Source organism: Diabrotica virgifera, chromosome 5, assembly GCF_917563875.1.
Source record: "Diabrotica virgifera virgifera chromosome 5, PGI_DIABVI_V3a".
In the NCBI taxonomy this organism is placed as follows: Eukaryota; Metazoa; Arthropoda; class Insecta; order Coleoptera; family Chrysomelidae; genus Diabrotica; species Diabrotica virgifera.
In genome coordinates this window covers 242,726,943-242,747,353 of record NC_065447.1, presented here as the reverse complement: position 1 = coordinate 242,747,353, position 20,411 = coordinate 242,726,943, and the positions used below count along the sequence as shown (strand labels likewise).

General features: G+C 32.5%; 1 protein-coding gene across 1 annotated transcript in view; it reads left to right on the top strand.

The window, feature by feature from the left end:
• Positions 1 to 8,781: 8,781 nt before the first annotated feature.
• The window catches only part of LOC114325116 (beta-1,4-glucuronyltransferase 1), a 32,163-nt gene continuing 20,533 nt past the window's right edge, over positions 8,782 to 20,411 (top strand). Inside the window, exon 1 of the mRNA XM_050650960.1 lies at positions 8,782 to 9,397. Coding sequence (XP_050506917.1) covers positions 8,918 to 9,397 — 480 coding nt within the window. The 5' untranslated portion in view covers positions 8,782 to 8,917. The remainder of the gene's footprint in view (positions 9,398 to 20,411) is intronic.

Below are 20,411 nucleotides of genomic sequence, written 5' to 3'. Positions count from 1 at the left end.
TAATTTACCCTGTGCCTAGGAACTAATTTACCCTATGCCTAGTGACTAATTCACCCCTTTCTCAAAAACGCACCCATTTAAATGGTAGCACTCCGCGGTTTTTCAAATTTAGAGGTCCATTGACCATACGAGACAATAAAACCCCGTTAACGTTGTAGTTCCTTTTAGCTCTCTTATTTTGAACATAATCAATAGACTACAACTGTAATCTTTGTTTATATGCACTGCATATCTTATTTGAATTTAGTGTAGAGTGCTTTTGGAGCTCCCTGAATTAACTAAAACAAGATGGCTCTTGTTTCGGTTCACAACGAAATGATTATTTATTACTTAGAAGAATGTTCAAGCCGTGGTTAATTGATCACAAAGAGTTGTAATTTTGTTTCTATTTTTTAACTGTTTCTCAAACAGTTGTCTCTTTTCTTGAGTCTAGATTTTCTTGAAAGTGGCGAGTAAAAGATAACAATTATTAATTTTTCTAGCTATGGACATTTTAAAAAGAAGATCAATATTATTTAAAAATAATTATTATCATGATTTTCTCATGTTTGTTTAATCGGTCCAATTTCATTGAACTGTATCGTTATTATAAAAACTACATGATATTAGGAAAAGTTTATACAATTGGTTCTTTTATTTGTTATACCATTAAGGTCATATTTCAAATACCAAACACAAAAATGTAGGTTGCAATGTGAGTACCTATTTATTTTTTTTTGCAGAATAGTTTATTGTTATGAATTTCTGTTGATGTTATTAACATATCGAATAGTAAACAACATTGTCATGACCGTAGGGACAAGGTATTAGATAAAAAAAAAAAATAAAATAAATTGATAACAATTTTTCTTCTGTATATATTCCAAAGCATTTTAACTTTTACGCGATTTAAAAAAAATCACCTTATAACGACGCAATAGGTACCCGTAGTCCATTTACTCACGGTAAAATATTGCAAAATTTCCAAATTTAAAAAAACCGCTTGGATTGACATGAAATTTGGCATACACATGTCAAAGAAAAAGTTATATTGCGCCAATGCGCGCTTTTGCTTTGGGGGTAAGTATCACCCCTTCTCGGATAGTGAAAAACATGCATTCAAAATAAGCCCAGAAGGGGATAAACTGACTAATTCTAAGCAACTTTTGTTCTAGAGACTTTATTCACTAAGTCAAAACTCTTCGAGTTATTTGCAAGTGAATATGTTCATTTTCATAAAAACACGTTTTTAGACGGTTTTTCGCAAATAACTCAAAAAGTAAGTATTTTATGGGAAAAAATATTCTTTGCAAAAATATAGCTTATAAAAAGTGAAAAAAAAAAATGATGTATGTATGAAGTATGTGGACCCAGTAGAACAAGACTATGAGCTAATGAATATCAAATTCCAAATCGAATATTTCAACGTGAAATAACCAAAAAATGAAGCACTTTTCGTGGAAAAATCGTCAGAACTTTTTTAAAGTATTTATAAAAGCTTTTTTAGTTGTTAACAAAGTTTCTAGCGTCAAAAGTGAGTAAGATACTCTCAAAATAAAGTTGGTCCCTTTTTTTTGGTAAAAAATTGTGAAAATCACTCTAATTAGCATCCCAAAAGAAATTAATCGTTACCGCTTCACAAGTTACTTTAGATGTGCATTGTTTATATATTATCTATAAATTTCATCGGTTCAAAGTGCTTGTTTTTGAAAGGGCTGTAGTTGAAAGAACTTGAACGAGTCACTAATCACATATCTTGACCAGTTTTTGTCTTACAGAAACACAAAAATCCAAAATATTTAGAAAAGTAAAACCTACATTTTTTACTAAGTATTTGAGATTTGTGATACCACTAATAATTTTTAAGTTAATATCCGGGAAAAGTTGCGCTCACTTCTGTCACGTAAGCAGTCGCGCAATTAGATTAAATCTAACAATACGAATTTAAATACGAATTTAAAACAAACTTCTATTTTATAATATTTTTATTAACTTGAGATGTTAAAAATATCTATTTCAAACACTTTTAAAGCTAATTGGTTCTTACCAAAGCCGTAAATTCCAGAAAAAAGAACAATAAAAAAATAAAAAAAATACTTACCTACGCATTACCTTACTCAAGGCACTTACGAGTGGAAAGTTATGTTGCAAAATTTTTCATCAAGTTATCACGGAAAATGGTAAAATGTTTTTTCTAACGGCGCTACTGCTCCCGGGTTAAAAAGGCGTTTTTTTTCAAAATTAAAAAAAAAATACTTTTTTAACCAATTTTTTTTTTAAAATAAGCACTTTGAACCGATAAAACTTGCAGATCATATAAACAATACATAATTAAAGTAAATTGTGAAGTGGTAACGCTTAATTTTATTTAGGGTGCTAATTAGGGTTGATTTTCATGATTTTTTTTCCTCAAAAAGTAGGCTATTGGTTATGTATTTTAGAAAGGAACTACAACGTTAACGGGGTTTTATTGTTTCACATATTCAATGGACCTCTAAATATGAAAAACCCGGAGAGTGCTACCATTTAAATGGGTGCGTTTTTGAGAAAGAGGTAAATTAGTCCCTAGGCACAGGGCAAATTAGGGTGAGTTCTGTGCACTTTTGATACAAACAGGTCTACAGGAAAATTGTTCCAGGTTAAATTTACTATCGAAACATCACATTTTAAAGTCAAAAGTATTTTGTTTTACAAAAATATATTCAAAAGAAAAGCAAGAAAAAAACACGAAAGCAAGCAATTTTTTTTTGCCCCATAACTTTTTCCACTGGGATATAGGTATAGACATTGCTTTACAGAAATAAAACTTCCCTCCTTTCTCTTTAAAATGAGGTCTGGTAGAAGTCTCTATGATTTACAGTTTCCAAAATATGATTTTTCAAAGTTCGCCGCTCACAGCGATGTTGGTCCATTTTCCTTGTTGCTTCTCAAACATTGTTCTGTAACTTTTTTCTACGTAACTTTAGGCAGGTATATGCACTGTTCTGTTAGGAAGAAAAGTCAATTACCTTTAAAATGGTCTAATTGTAGAAGACTGTATGACTATTTTTAAGCAAGACATGGTTGTTCAAAATTTTATGCTTTTAATGATTTTTCATATATTTTACGATTATTTTTAAATTTCTCATTATAACTTTTTTTATTGTATATTTAGGTATATACATTGTACAATAAAAAAGAAAGCTTATTTTCTTTAATTTAAAATGGTGTATGTATTGTAAAATATTCTAGGACTATTTTTAAATAAGATATGCTTTTTCAAAATGTGACATATACACATGCAACAGGTCCCACTAAGTTGGAATAATATAGAAAATTTTTTTATTATTAATCAATAATGAATAACCATTCTCAATTTACATGTTTACTCTGATTGGAGTACGAAGGGAACCATTCTCGTTGGAACTTTACCGCGCTGAGCAGATGGGACGTGAATTATAAATTGTACAATTCCCTCATCTTCGTTAGTCTCAGCATCCGTTATGGCTTGCAAATTGTAGATGCCTCGGAGGTGTAACCAGAGAAGGTTCCCATTGTTTTCAGTCTGGTGGGATGTAGAGTAACATGTTGTTTTATATGCCATTAAATTGAAAACTTAGTCTTTTTTTTATTATTAACTTTATGAAAAAAAATCTTTATACAATGTTCTGCATAGTCCAAAACCTAAGATGCATTCATCAGATATAAAATTTTATCAATAGTGTACGAGGTATGTTAAAAAATATGCATTTCGCTCAAGAGTAAAGTACTTTTATATTTCACAATATCGAAAAGTGTTATTAAGAGAAGGTATTTGGAATTAAAAATTATGTTAGAATGAGCAATTATATTCCTCTACTCTAATTGAAAAAAATAAAAAAAAATTTAAAATTTTTCTCAAATTATGGATACCCTTGGATATCCCACGGATATCTTGTTTAAAATTAGTCCTAGAATTTTTTGCACTACACCATTTTAACGTAATGAAAATAAGCTTTTTTTATTCCATAATGTATATATCTAAATGTACAAGAAAAAAGACATACATATGTCGGTTCGCTAAACTCAGACACAACTGGCTAGTGATGTTAGTAAGTAATTTTGCCAATTTGCTAAAATTGGCAAAAAAAATAATTACTAAATAGTTAATAATTACTAAATAGTTAGTAATTTTACCAATTTTGGCAAAATTGACAAAAAACAAAAAAATTACCTACTAAAATCACTAGCCAGTTGTGTCTGAGTTTAGCGAACCGACAATAAGAAATTTAAAAAATAATCATTAAAAATATCAAAAATCATTAAAAGATTAAAAACTTGCAAAAGTGTAACTTACTTAAAAAGAACCGTATAATCTTATACAATAGACCATTTTAAAAGTAATTGACTTCTCTTTCTACTAAATGTACCATGTACCATTGCATATACCTAGAAATGCGTAGAAAAAGTTACAGAACAATGTTTGCGAAATAATGGGTAAAATAACCCAAAAATGCTGTGAGCGGCGAACTTTGAAAAATCCTATTTCAGAAACTATAAATCCTAGAGACCTTTACTAAACTTCATTATAAAGAGTAAGGTTGTAGGTTATTTTTCCCTGAAGTAATGCCTATACCTATATCCCTGTGGAAAAAAGTTATGGGGCAAAAACAAAATTGCTTTCTTTCGTGTTTTTTCTTGCTTTTCTTTTGAATATATTTTTGTAAAAAAAAATATTTTTGACTTTAAAATGTGATATTTGTACAGTAAATTTAACCTGTAACAACCTTCCTGTACACGTGCTTCTACCAAAAGTGCATATAACTCACCCTAATTCACCCTGTGCATAGGGTCTATTTCACCCCTTTCTCAAAATCGCACCCATTTAAATGGTAGCACTCCGCGGTTTTTTAAATTTAGCGATCCATTGACCATATGAGACAATAAAATTTCGTTAACGTTGTAGTTCCTTTTAGCTCTCTTATTTTGAACATAATCAATAGCCTAAAGGGACAAACTTTATTTTCAGTGTAGGTTGCTTAAATCTTTATAGATCTCTAGTCTTCAGTTCATATTCTATAATAAAACTATCGGTTGATTACTCGGAAAAGATGTTTAGTATTCGAGGAGATCTACGCCACTGTTTCATATAATAAAATATTTTCAAATCCTCGCAATACTTAAACTACTTTAAAACAAATATGACAAAAATATATTTATTTTCTCTCCTTGTAAAATTTGTCTTATAGTTCAAAGTTAATCCCTTAATACTTGTTAAGGAAATAAATACCTTTGTATAAAGGTATTATACAGTGTACAGTGACTTTATACAGCGTGTCTACTTAAGTTGGAAACATATGGGAAACTCTTTTGTTATGCATTTTACGAAAAAAAGTTATTCTTTACAAAAAGTTCTGCATGCTCTAAAACCTAAGATTCAATCATCAGATATCAAATTTTTTAAATATTATACGAGGTATGTCAAAAAATATGAACTTCGTTCAAGAGTAAAGTACCTTTATTTCTCTCAATATTGAAAATTTTTATTATGAAAAGTTGTTTGGAAATATAAACTAAGATCAAATATGTAATTACATGCTTCTAATTGGAAAAAAATATTTTCCAAATTTTTCTCAAATATACAGGGTGTCCAGAAACTCTACCGACAAACGAAGACAGGAGATTCCTCAGGTAAATTTAAGATAATTTAACCCAGTTCACTTAGTCCGAAAATGCTTCTTAAGGGAGCTAGAGCTCTTTGAAGATGGCGTCTTGTAATTAGTTTTTCTTAAATACTTCCAGAACGCTTCTATTTAGAAAAACAAAAATTGGTACGCGTATTTATCTTCAAGATATAAATCTAATCCATACATTGCAAATTTCTAGTACCGATCATAGGAGTCCGTTTTGGGTAGGGCAACGGTTATTTTATCGCATAACTTTTTTATCTTTAACTATTATGCATTTCTGACACTGGATTATTAAATTGTGAAGTATTCTAGTACTAAAAGGTACTCTTGTTTTAAATAGGTAGAACACACCGTTTTCTAGAAAAATCGATTTGAAAATTTTTCACTTTCTGAATTACAAAAAAAAATTTCAAAAAAAAAAACTGTTTAGAAAGACGAAAACTGGTACATTTATTTATATTCCAGAGATAAATCTATTTCATTAATTGCCAATTTCTAGTACTGGTCATAGGCGTCCGTTTTGGGTAGGTCAACAGTTATTTTATAGCATAATGTTTTTGTCTTGAATTTTCGAGCATTTTTGACACTAGATTATTAAATTATGAGGTATTCGAGTACTAAAAGTTACTCTTACTTTATGTTGGTAAAATACTTCGTTTTTTGTTGAAAAGTTCTTTAAATTTTTTTTCAAATTCCAAAAAAGAAAAACTTTAGATCTAGAATACGCCGACGATATCTGCCTGTTAGGACAAAGGTTCCAGGATGTGGCCGACCAATTGGAAACACTATCCACTGAGGCCAATAAAATAGGTTTAAAAATCAATATTGGTAAAACCAAATCCATGAGAATAAATGCAAGGAAAAACACGCTATTTAATATCGACAACAAGCAGATTGAAAATGTGGAAAACTTCACGTACCTTGGAAGTGTCATAACAGAAAGCGGAGGTACAGAAGACGATATTCGTATGAGGACACGAAAAGCTCAACAAGCATTCAGCATGCTTAACCCTGTTTGGGGGTCTGGGGAATATACTACAAGGACAAAGATCCGAATATTCCAGTCAAATGTTATGTCTGTTCTACTCTATGTATGTGAAACCTGGAAAGTGACAAAATCCCTTACACAGACAAATTGCAGGTCTTTGTTAACAAATGTCTACGAAGAATTGTCCGTATTTTCTGGCCAAACACCATCAGAAACGAAGATCTGCTACACCTGACCCAACAAAAGAGGGTAGAAAATGAAATAAAATCCAGAAAGTGGGGGTGGATAGGTCACACACTCCGAAAAGATAGTTCCAGTATTGCAAAAACTGTCCTAGGGTGGAATCCCCAAGGAAAGAGAAAAAGAGGTCGCCCAGCACAAACTTGGAGAAGATTCATTATGGACGAGATAAGAAGTCAAGGAAAGTCTTGGAATGAGGTGAAGGCCCTAGCGCAAAATAGAACCCGATGGCGCGTTTTCACTGAAGCTCTATGCTCCACTTAGGAGTTCAAGACCATTATATATAGGGTGAGGCAGATTAAGGGCCTATTAGAAATATCTCGAGAACTAAAGGTAACTGAATTATGAAAATTGGAATAATGGGGTTTTGAAGACTGATCTATTTAATGAAAATATTTTCATCTACTTGGTACTTCCGGTTATACCGGAAGTTGCTTATAACTTCGTTTTTTTAAATGGGATACCCTATATATTTTAACATTTTTGGATTCTCCTCGATTTCTTCTTTCTTAAAATATAATGTTTTGTAACATTATACAGGGTAGGTTAAAAGATAATTACGTTTTCTTATTAATTTCGTAGCAATATTCACACCCTGTAGGATTGTAGTAGTTTGACATAATAAACTCTATTTATGTTCAAATGATTTTCAATATAGTCTACTATTGTTAGCAATTATTAGTATAGCTAAATTTTTAATTTTAGTATACAGGGTGGGTCTAAACTCGGAATGAGTATTTTCTGAGTTTTCTTAAATGGAACACCCTATATTTTAGTATTGTAATTAAATGATATTTCATGGTACTTTTTTATTTCTTAAGCATTCCCTATACCTTACTGCTTTAATTTGTGCTTAATTGTTAATCGCACCAACAATCTTAACTTCGATGGTATTTTGACAGTTCAACCATTATTGGCAATTTTAAGTATCAGTCTAGATTAATATGTATTTATTTCCAAAAAATTATTTGTGATTGAATATTTTCACGGCCAACCTAAAACAATTTCACATATTTTGTATTGCAATTAATGTTTTGCTTGAATCACCAATAACTCACAAATTAAAGCAGTTAGGTATAGGGAGTGCTTAAGTAATTAAAATGTACCATAAAACAACATTTCATTACAATACTAAAATACAGGGTGTTCCATTTAAGAAAACTCAGAAAATACTCATTCCGTGTTTCGACCAACCCTGTATACTAAAACGAAAAATTTAGCTATACTAATAACTGTTAACAATAGAAGACTATATTAAAAATCATTTGAACATAAATAGAGTTTATTATGTCACACACTAGGGTGTGAATGTTGCTACGAAATTAATAAGAAAACGTAATTATCTTTTAACCTACCCTGTATAATATTACAAAACCTTATATTTAAAGAAAGAAGAAATCGAGAAGAATCCAAAAATGTAAAAATATACAGGGTGTCCCATTTAAAAAAACGAAGTTACAATCAACTTCCGGTATAACCGGAAGTAGCAAAGAGACCAAAATATTTTCATTAAATAGTTCACACCTCAAAACCCCTGTATAACAATTTTCATGATTTTCTTACCTTTAGTTCTCGAGATATTTCTAATAGGCCCTTTATCTGCCTCACCCTGTATATATATAACGCTTAATTTTATTTAGGGTGCTAATTAGGGGTGATTTTCATGATTTTTTTTACCTCAAAAAGGGACCAACTTTATTTTCAGTGTAGGTTGCTTAAATATTTATAGATCATCTCTAGTCTTCAGTTCATATTCTATAATAAAACTATCGGTTGATTACTCGGAAAAGATGTTTAGTATTCGAGGAGATCTACGCCACTGTTTCATATAATAAAATATTTTAAAATCCTCGCAATACTTAAACTACTGTAAAACAAATATGACAAAAATATATTTATTTTCGCTCCTTGTAAAATTTGTCGTATAGTTCAAAGTTAATCCCTTAATACTTGTTAAGGAAATAAATACCTTTGTGTTTAGTAGGTACATTATGTAACATTAACAATTTAATGTTATTAAAAACCCCATTGATAACAGAATATTTGCATATTAACTTTAACCATGAGAAAAACTTCTGTTATAAAGCAGCTCATATTACGCAAGCATAAAATACATTTAATTGCCTTTCTCGTTCTTTTTAGTATTTTCACGTTAACGCATATCGCCGTAACTCACATTAAACCTGCAGAACTAAGGACATTAGTTAAATTAAAATGTCAAAATGTGGTGTTAAAACCGGAAATAGAGTATCGTGGGAACTACGTAGTGTTCAAAAATTTTGTGCGCGCCAAAAAGTCGTTCGACTGCGATGAATCTATCACTTTAAGTGCTCCGGGGGATTACAGGTTTCTGGACAACATTGAACCACTTGTAGAAAGATGGCAAGGGCCTATCAGTGTAGCGCTGTATGCTCCTGGATACGACTTTTACAGTACTTTGCAAAGTATCGCTTATTTGAGAAAGTGCTCAAACAATAGCGCTTTAATTAGTGATTTTGTTACCTTTCACCTATTCTTTGACAATCAACATTTTCCAGAACGGGTAAGATCATTATTATTTTATTAAATTATGTAAGTATATGAATTTTTATTTGACTGGGATTGTTGGGTCTAAGATATTTGATTTAATTTTTGTCCAGCTTTCTTTGACCCCATCACTTTCTATGATCCATAAATTTCACTTGTTTTTAATCCTTTTTGGAAATAGATAACTTTTGAATCAGGCTGCAGGCTTTCAAGTTTTATGTTTGTAGTATTTTCTGCTTTTTAATTTCTATTCTATATGTTCATTTTCTTCTTTGTTCAGAAACCTGGACACTCTTTAACAGTGAGGAAAGATTATTATTTTTATCCAGATTTAGCCATACGGCTCACACTCCCTCTAAGGGAAAATTTCGCTCATTCCAGATACCTACCTACGGCTCAAAGGGATTGAGCTCTGGTGGGAGTCTTCAGGGCCCCCGCGAGGCTGAGCGGCTCCCGCGTGCGGTATATAATTTTAGCGCCCTTAAATCTACTATATCCCCTTCGGAAATAAATCAATATTTCTTTATTTTTTACTCATATGTAATAAAACCACAAAAATTGCAAGAACTATTTTTTTTCTTGAAACTGATTTGCTGATGATGGCAAAAAACATATAAAATATTAATATATTGGTTAAGAGCGTAGTTGCAAAATTCCGGGCCAATGCTTTTTAAATGCATTAATTTTTTTTCGAATCCTGAGAAAACTAATATTTACACATTTTTGAAAAATTTAAAGGCAGAATGAAAGATTACATTATTACCGGGGGCCAAAAGTCCCTGAAGACTTCTATAACGTTTATTTTAATATGCTACAGGGGTGAAAAGTATTTAGTAGGATTTTTATTTTTAAATATCTCATTAAAAAAACTTTTTGTTTATTCTAATGGACTTTGGGCCCTTGATATGTAATAATTTAATCTATCACACCGCGTTTAAATTTTTTCAAAATATTAGTTTTCTCAGAATTCGAAAAAAATTGGTACATTTAAAAAACATTGGTCCGAAATTTTGCGCCTACGCCTACACTCTTAAATCTAGAAAGCGGTACCTTAAATACAAATTGAATTAAATGAGTGTTTTTCTAGATTTGACTGCAGAACATTCTTTTATACTACCTACAAAGTCAATTTTATTGACGAGTTCTTGCTATATAGCTAATATTGTCAAACCAGATAATCTTTCCTCTACCATAGTAGAACTCAAATAATTTTTAATAACTTTAATTTTGAAAATGGTGTCTCACCACAACAGCAACATACACAGTTAAAAGTGAGGAGGATTCTTAATGAAATAGTGATATTTGGTAGAGATGTAGTTAGATATTTTCAAATATAGGTATTTTGATTATTAAGAGTTTTTAGTACTTAGTAAGTACAGTTTTTACTGGATCAATTAGCTTTTGTTGAAGAGCAAGACAGATTTTTTAAAATATCATTGTCACTTAATGTAAAAACATGATCATAACCAAACATCACATCAAATCTACTACTTAACGAACTCAGGACTTGATCAATTACCATCATTCACTACTAAATTTAAGCTACGTGCAGCGAAAGGAACAAAAAAAGCTCGAGGATTATCCTACCCTTGTCATACACGCATATTGGTACCGTTATCATACCCTTGACCTCCCATGTCTTTTATATTTAAATTTTGTAATAATTCAACTACAAAATTAAATAACCCTTCCCCTGTAGTGTCAAATATTAAATAACTAATAATTAATAGCTAAAAAACTCTCTTGTGTTTGACCTTTTTTTTAGAATTATCGTTTAATACAACATAAAGCAAAACTAGGTTTATTTGCTTTGTACGACTTGAATATGGGGTACAATCTATAAAATTATTGAATAATATTTGGAACTATGCACCATACCCTAAATATTATTTTTTACTTTAGAAAACATTAATACTGCAAAACAGATATTCGGATATTATATTGTTTTTAAAAATACAATTATTGTAGTAATTATTTATTAACACCAAATATAAAATAAGGTTTTAATTATTTTTTCAGTAATAACACAATATTTGATTTTTGAGATTTCTCTATGAGTCCATGAAAAAATTAAAATTAAAATTGTATAAAAAATGATCTCATTGATAAATATTTGTATTGTTTACCAAACCTTCGGTTTGGCGCCCTTTCGGGGATGCGCCCGCGTGCGTCGCACGCTCGGTTACGGGGGCCCTGGGAGTCTTTCCATGTTATCGAGCCCTAGGTGACTTGATATGTCGGGGTATCTCCCAAAAATGTTCGTACGCTTCTGGACGTCGTGTCGAAAGTAGCACAGCTTTCTGAATGTTCTTGTACAGGGTTCACTTAGAAAAGTACAATAATAGAAAGTACCGAAGGGTACTTGGTACAATATTGTACTTGGTGTATAAATTTTTTATATAAGTAACAGGAAGGCCACTTGTAATGTAAAATGTAGATCTTTAAGACATACTCCACCCATGGAATCTGAACAATATTCTGATACCACATTTCGAAAGCTTCCATTCGATTCAGACATCTTTTCTTAAATGACCAGCGCATTACACCAAAAAAAAAGTCATAAAGGGATCATAAATCATAAATGGGTAACAATTGGACTCTATTCAATTTTGTCCTCGTCATCATCAATGGCGTTACAACTCTTCGTGAGTCTTTGCCACGTTTACTATTGCCTTCCATGTTTATCGGTCCTATACCACCAATTCCCATTGTCTCACTCCCATTTTCTCCAGATCTTCTTTGACTGCATCTTTCCACCTTTTTCTAGGCCCTCCTACAGATTTTCTTCCATCTGGCCTTTCCCATTGTTTATAAGGCGATTGTCGTTACTGAGTATTACATGCCTATCTGAGTCTATTGGCCTTTATTGTAGGGGAGCCCAAGCGGGGATTTTTGCAGTTACTCGAGCGCGTCAGATTATTACATGGGGAGAAACCTTTTACCCTGTAAATGTACCTACCATGAATTGGCTCTTAATACAAATACAGGGGAGTTCGTTAAGGGGGTCCGAAAAAAAAATCTATCCTTATAGTAGGGGAGGAAAGTATGCTAAATGTGCAGTCACTCTAGCGCTTTGGGGACCTATTGGGTAGTGAAGAGTAGGTTCTAAAACCAAAAAAAGTTAAGTAAAGTTTTCCATTTGAGTGGGGACTTTCCATTTTTAATTTAATTTTCCATTTCCTACAATCGTTTTTTCCGATTATAGCGCCATTTAGTACGTTCTTTAACGGTAAAATATTGCAAAACCTCTAAATTTTAAAGAACCGCTTGGATTGACATGAAATTTGGCATACACATAGCTAACACGTCAGAGAAAAAAAGTGATATTGTGCCGATGTGTGCTTTTACTCTGGGGGTGAGTTTCACCCCCTCTTGGGGGTGAAAAAATACATGTCCAAAATGAGTCCGAAAATGGATAAAATGACTAATTTTAAGCAACTTTTGTTCCATAGAGTTTTTTCGCCAAGTCAATACTTTTTGAGTTATTTGCGAGTGAATATCTTCATTTTTCAACAAAATAACCACGCTTTTAGACGGTTTATCGCAAATAACTCAAAAAGTAAGTATTTTCTAGAAAAAAACATTCTTAGCAAAAATTTAGCCTGTAAGAAATTAAAAAAAAATGGTTTATATGTTAGGACTCTATACCTAGTAGAAACAGAGTTACAGCTAATGAAAAATAGGTTCATATTCGTCAAATTCGAAATCGAATAATTCAATGAGAAATAATCAAAAAATGAAGCACTTTTTGGGGAAAACTCATTTAAACTTTTGTAAAGTGTTTAAAAAAGCTTTATTTCTGCTTTATAAAAAAATTTCTAGCATCAAAGTAAACAAGTTACGCTCAAAATAAAGCTGATGCCTTTTGTTTTGATAAAAAAATCGGGAAAATCACCCCCTAATTAGCATATCTAATGAACTTAATCGTTACCACTTCACAAGTTTTTTTACTCGTATATGTATTGTTTATATGATTTGTAGGTCTCATCGGTTCAAAGTTTTTATTTTTGAAAGGACTGCAGTTAAAAGGATTTGAACGAGTCACTAATCACGAGTGTATGCAAATTTAGAAACACCAAATCTTAACCAATTTTTGTCTTACAGAAAAACAAAAAAATAAAAAATATTCAGAAAAGCATACCCGATTTTTTTTGTTCCTTAAGATTTTTGGTATCTCTGACAATTTTGAAGTTATTATGAAACAAAGCATGTTTTTAAAATTAAAATTTTTTGTAAATTATACTTCAAAACCAAATTTTTTCAAAAATAAGCACTTTGAATTAATGAAGCTAACAGATCATATAAATACAACATAAATAAAGTAAGTTGTGAAGCGGTAACGATTAATTAGGGGGTGATCTTCCCGATTTTTTTTTTGTCAAAACGAAAGGGACCAACTTTATTTTGGGCGTAACTTATTTACTTTTGATGCTAGAAATTTTTTATAAAAAAAATAAAGATTTTTTTAACACTTTAAAAAAGTTGTAATGAGTTTTCCCCAAAAACTGCTTCATTTTTTGGATATTTCACGATAAAATATTCGATTTGGAATTTGACGAATATGAACCTATTTTTCATTAGCTATAACTCTGCTTCTGCTAGGTATAGAGCCATAACATATACACCATTTTTTTTCAGTTTTTTACAGGCTATATTTTTGCTAAGAATGTTTTTTTCTAGAAAATACTTATTTTTTGAGTTATTTGCGAAAAACCATCTAAAAACGTGGTTATTTTTTTTGAAAAATAAACATATTCACTCGCAAATAACTCGAAAAGTATTGACTTGGTGAAAAAACTCTACAGAATAAAAGTTGCTTAGAATTAGTCACTTTATCCATTTCCGGACTTATCTTGGACATATATTTTTTCACCCCCTATAGGTGGTGAAATTCACCCCCATGGCAAAAGCACACATCGGCACAATATCACTTTTTTCTTTGACATCTTAGCTATCCGTGTGCCAAATTTCATATCAATTCAAACGGTTCTTTAAAATTTACAGCAAAAACCGTGAAAGAATGTACTAATTTATGCATAATTCGAAAAAATGTTTCAAATAAAAGTTACTTATTTGTACGTAAGGAATCCGAATTTGGAATAAAAAATGGGGGCTCCTATTTAAAATTTTAAAGTAACCCCCAGACCACCTCCGTGGGGGTCGTGTTTGGTGCCATTCGATAGATTTTTTAAAAATATTGAATAAGTGTATTTTTCAGTTTTTCGATCTGATCTTCATTTCGCGGGATTCGTATTTAAAATTTAAAATTTACTCCCCACCCCTCTCCGTGGGGAGTCGTGTTTGGTATCATTCGATAGATTTTTGACAAATATTGAGCACTTATTTTTTAGTTTTTAGATCTATCGTTCATTTCGCGAAATATTCGCTTTTTTCTTGTGAAACTTTGTGACTCATTTCCTTACGCCCCGCCAAATCGTCAGATTTTTGAAATGTACACTGTTTTGCATGTACTTAACTTATCTTATCTTAATCTGACGATTTCGAGTTTTTCTAAGGATACATTTTCTTTTTCGGCCCCCCTTAACGAACACCCCTGTGTTTAGAGCCAATATGGTAGAGGTACATCTACAGTAGGGTGGGCCGAAAAAATATTTTTTTATCCGATCGAAACGGGGTAGGTTTTAAAAGTTGCATTTGGGGTCCTAAAAGAAAACTGCAAAATATTTTTGCTGAAAAAAAATATCTTCAGTCTGCGCATTTGACTTAAAATTTCAGTTTTTTTGGTAAAAAGTAACTTTTTGGAAATAATTTTGTACACATTAACAAATGAGATAGAATGACCGGGTAGCGTTATATATGTTTGTTAACACTAATAGAATAACCCCAAACAGTTTCATTTGTCTTATGCAACATCTGCAGTGTGCACAAGAACCACCAATTTACGTGATTTTAAGGTTAAATACAATATTTTTATACCACTTACCTTTTCTAATATTTGAAGTCTAGTTGTTTTGAAAAGTCTACAGTCAGCTTTTTTCTGTACATTTGTCGAGGAAAATATATCATCATTTATGCAACTCTTCGCTAGTTCATAATGAACTACCCAGGACTCACCACGAGGAGGTGGTTGCATGTCGAGTCCCACCCGTGCCCTCCCTTCCACCGAACCATGAGAGCACGTTGTTCTTTTTGCTTAGGCTTTGAACTCTTTCTTAGAGTCAAACTTAGGCCGTATTGCTCTGTCAAATAGTCTAGTTCTGATTATTTCATCCTTTTTCTTTTCATCGCACACTTGTAGTGCTGATCGTGTGACTTCTTTTACTGCTTTTTCGACAGCTTCCAGATTTAAACAAAGTAGATTTGAGTATGGATCAGAAATATTTATACGACATATGCAGAATAGTTACTAAAGGGGAATCACCACCAGGATTTGGGGATAGAAGTCCTGGAAAGTTGAATCATGCACGGTGGGTGACAACTGCCAATCGTGTACTCCGATTCATCTAGTTCACCATCAGATCAGTTGAAAGATTTAGCCAAATATGTTGCCTTAGTTTATGCTCCAAGGTTCACTATCAAATGCAATCACAAACTGAAGGATGGTTCAAGCAACCTTTGGAAAATGCTGGACTTTTCATTATATATGTCACACGAACAAAAGAAAGTGATTCATAAGTGCATTCAAAATAATGCATACTTAGCACACCCCGAAAATATGCTTGTGGCAATGCTCTCCGATGACAGGGAACACATTCGTCAGCTTGCGATCAGACGAATATTAAAAGCCAGAAGAAAAAACGACAGAGAAAGAGTTCGACTTTTTGAAATTCCTAAAATAAATTTTTGTGCCAAAGAATACGTAGATTTAATTGAATGGCAGTTTATGGATGTAACTGAGCCCCCTGTTACCATGCATCTATCAGAAGAGGACCTCAACAGAATATTGGTTGACGGCGTGTCAGATATTCTTACAGAAGGTGTGCTGGGAAAATTACCAACACATACTCAAGCTGTCGAAAGAGAAGTAAAAGAAGTCACACGATCAGCACTACAAGTGTGCGATGAAAAGAAAAGGGACGAAATAATCAGAACTAGACTATTTGACAGAGCAGTAAGGCCTAAGTTTGACTCTAAGAAAGAGTTCAAAGCCTAAGCAAAAAGAACAACGTGCTCTCATGGTTGGGTGGAAGGAAGGGCACGGGTGGGACTCGACATGCAACCACCTCCTCGTGGTGGGTCCTGGGTAGTTCATTATGAACTAGCGAAGAGTTGCATAAATGATGATATATTTTCGTCGATAAATGTACAGAAAAAAGCTGACTGTAGACTTTTCAAAACAACTAGACTTCAAATATTAGAAAAGGTAAGTGGTATAAAAATATTGTATTTAACCTTAAAATCAAGTAAATTGGTGGTTCTTGCGCACACTGAAGATGTTGCATAAGACAAATGAAACTGTTTGGCGTTATGCTATTAGTGTTAACAAACATATATAACGCTACCCGGTCATTCTATCTCATTTCTTAATGTGTACAAAATTATTTCCAAAAAGTTACCAAAATAACTGAAATTTTAAGTCAAATGCGCAGACTGAAGATATTTTTCTTTTCAGCAAAAATATTTTGCAGTTTTCTTTTAGGACCCCAAATACAACTTTTAAAACCTACCTCGTTTCGATCGGATAAAAAAATATTTTTTCGGCCCACCCTAATCTACAGTTACTGCAAAAATCCCCGCTTGGGCCATTAGAAAAACTCGAAAAGAGTAAACAGTAGCGATCAACAGGTAGCAACAAAATATAACTTCGGGAGATAGTATCATAAACTTTGGCAACAGTGGTAATCTTTGACATTATCTAAGATTAATATTCTGACAATATCATAGTCTCGCTAAATGGAAGTAATAGAAAACGATTTTATTATTAATAAATAGATATTTATAAAAATTAACCAAAATGGGTGAAAATTTTATGTTAAGATAGGTATTTAGAAAGGTATTTGCATGAAATATCTAATAATAAAACAATAATATATAGTCATTTTTTGTTGTGAAGCGAAACAAATTTCGATTTTCGCATAATTTTGGCTCGGTTTTTAATGGATTTTTTCTTGAAAGGTTTCACTTTATTTTTCGTTTGATTTACTTTTTCCATTTTGTTAAACTATTGATAATATTTTTAGAATAAAAAATTCTCCTAAAACTTTATATACTCGCATTAGAATTCGAAATATTTTTACGTAAAATATACTTACCTACCTTCTTCTTCTTAAGGTGCCTATCCGTTCCGGATGTTGGCGACCAGCATGGCTATCCTAACTTTGCTTGCTGCTATTCTGAATAGTCCGGTTGTCGATGTATTAAACCACTTTCTCAGGTTTTGAAGCCAAGATATTCTTCTTCTCCCTGGTCCTCTCTTTCCAAATACCTTGCCTTGAAGAATGAGTTGCAACAAGCCATATCTCTGTTCATTCCTCATAACATGGCCAAGATATTCTAGTTTGCGCTCTTTGATTATGTTAATAATCTCGCATTCCTTGCCTATTCTACGTAGAACCTCAATATTAGTCACACGATCCACCCACGAAATTCTCAAAATGCGCCTGTAACACCACATCTCAAATGCCTCGAGTTTTCTCAAAGAAGCCTCGGAAAGTGTCCAGGCCTCTACTCCGTATAATAACGTAGAAAATACATAGCATCTGATGATAGAGATTTTGGTAGCAAGAGGTAAATCGTGGCTTCTGAAAAGAGACTTCATCATTATGAACGCTGATCTCGCTTTTCCTATGCGTTGTTTTATTTCACTTGAGTGGTCCCACTGGCTGTTTATGTTGGTACCAAGGTATGCGTAGCTGTCGACCCTGTCAATTAGTTGTTGGTTAACCAAAAGCTGTGTATTTAATATTTCGCGCTTACTGACTACCATATACTTTGTTTTTTTCGTATTGAGATCAAGTCCGTTTTCTCTACTTATATCTGATATGCGCGACATTATTCTTTGCAAACCATCTAGACTGTCTGCAAAAACTACAGCGTCGTCGGCATATCTAATGTTGTTCAGACGCACTCCGTTGACTAATACGCCTTCCTGTAGTTCTCCCAGCGCTTGCTCGAAGATACATTCAGAGTATATATTAAACAGCACCGGGGACAGGATGCATCCTTGCCTCACTCCTCTATCTATGGAGACTGCCTCTGTTAATTGGTCTTCCACTTTAATATTGGCAGTTTGGTTGTAATACAAATTATATATGATTCTCAAGTCTCTATCATCTACTCCCGCTTCTTTCAAGATGTTTATGAGTTTATCATGTTTTACTCTATCAAACGCCTTTTTGTAGTCGATAAAACAAATATACACTTCACAGTCAACATCCCTGCATCTTTGCATAAGCACTTGGACAGCGAATAGAGCCTCTCGGGTGCCTAAGGCATCGCGGAATCCAAACTGCGTCCATGATATCTGTTGTTCGCATTTTTTATATATTCTGCCATGTATCACCTTCAGAAACGTTTTGAGTAAGTGGCTCATTAGGCTAATTGTTCTGTAGTCTTCACATGTTTTGGCATTTACTTTTTTGGGTAAAGTTACGAAGGTCGACTTTAACCAGCTTTGGGGTATTTTTCCAGTTACGTATATTTTGTTGAATACGGTTGTTATCCATTTTATTCCTTGTTCATCCATAAGTTTTAGGAATTCTACATAAAACTGGTCAGGCCCTACAGCTTTACCATCTTTAGTTGTTACCTACCTACATATAACTAAAACTCACAATTAACAAAAATCTATTCTTTCATAGAGGTCAACAACTTATACAACAACAAATATACTATAATAAATTACTATCACTACTTTCCTATAAAACAACAATAACGAATTCTTAACTTAACACACTACTGCACTGAACAGCAGACATCGATAAAGATGACAGAACAGATTAGAGAAAATCTGACGCAGGTTTGTCAAAATGACAGTGATAATTTCTCTATGTTGCCTAATTAGTTATTTAGTTATAATATGTTCGATTTCTTGTTAGAAATAAAAAAATTTAGTAGTTCCAAGATTACACATAATCTAGGCATGAGATAAAAAAGTTTATTTGAAGAAAGTTTATTTTTTTTTCTTCTTAATGGCGGTACAGGCTCCTTTTTTCAATATTTTATTTAGTTATAGAGTAATTTCCACGTACTAACATATTTCTGAAATTGGGCTCTGTACCGCCATTCTTTATTATATTACGAATATGTGTGCCAAATATCTCGACAAAATATTCAAAATTAGAGCCGCAATCTTGGAACGCGTTTGTTGGTACCTGTTGATCGCTACTGTAGCCTCTTAAGATAAGGTAAGTTAAGTACATGCAAAACAGTGTATATTTTAAAAATCTGACGATTTGAGCGGGGCGTAAGGAAATGGGCGAGTTAAAAAGTTTCACAAAATAAAGCGAATAATTCGCGAAATGAACGTTAGATCGAAAACCTAAAAAATACGTGTTCAATATTTTTCAAAAATCTATCGAATGATACCAAACATGGCCCCCACGGAGAGTGGTGGGGGTAAATTTAAAATTTTAAATACGAATCCCGCGATATTTTGCGAAATGAACATCAGATCGAAAAACTGAAAAATGCACGTATTCAATATTTTCGAAAAATCTATCGAATGACACCAGACACGACCCCCACGGAATCTTAAATAGGAGCCACCTATTTTTATTGCAGATTTGGATTCCTTACGTAAAAATAAGTAACTTTTATTCGAGACATTTTTTAGAATTATGGATAGATGGCGCTATAATCGAAAAAAACGATTGTTGGAAATGGACAATTAAGTTAAAAAATCCCCCACTTTATGGAAAACTTAACTTTTTTTGGTTTTAGTACCTACTCTTCACAACCTAATAGGTTTCCATGACGCTCGAATAACTGCAAATTTAGCATACTTTACTCCCCTACTATTATATATCTATCTAGGTTCTCCTTTACGAATAGAGGCTCTAACTCCTTATTGTATCTGCGCCTCTATTCCAGTGGCGTAACTAACGCCAATGCAACCAATGCGGTGCATT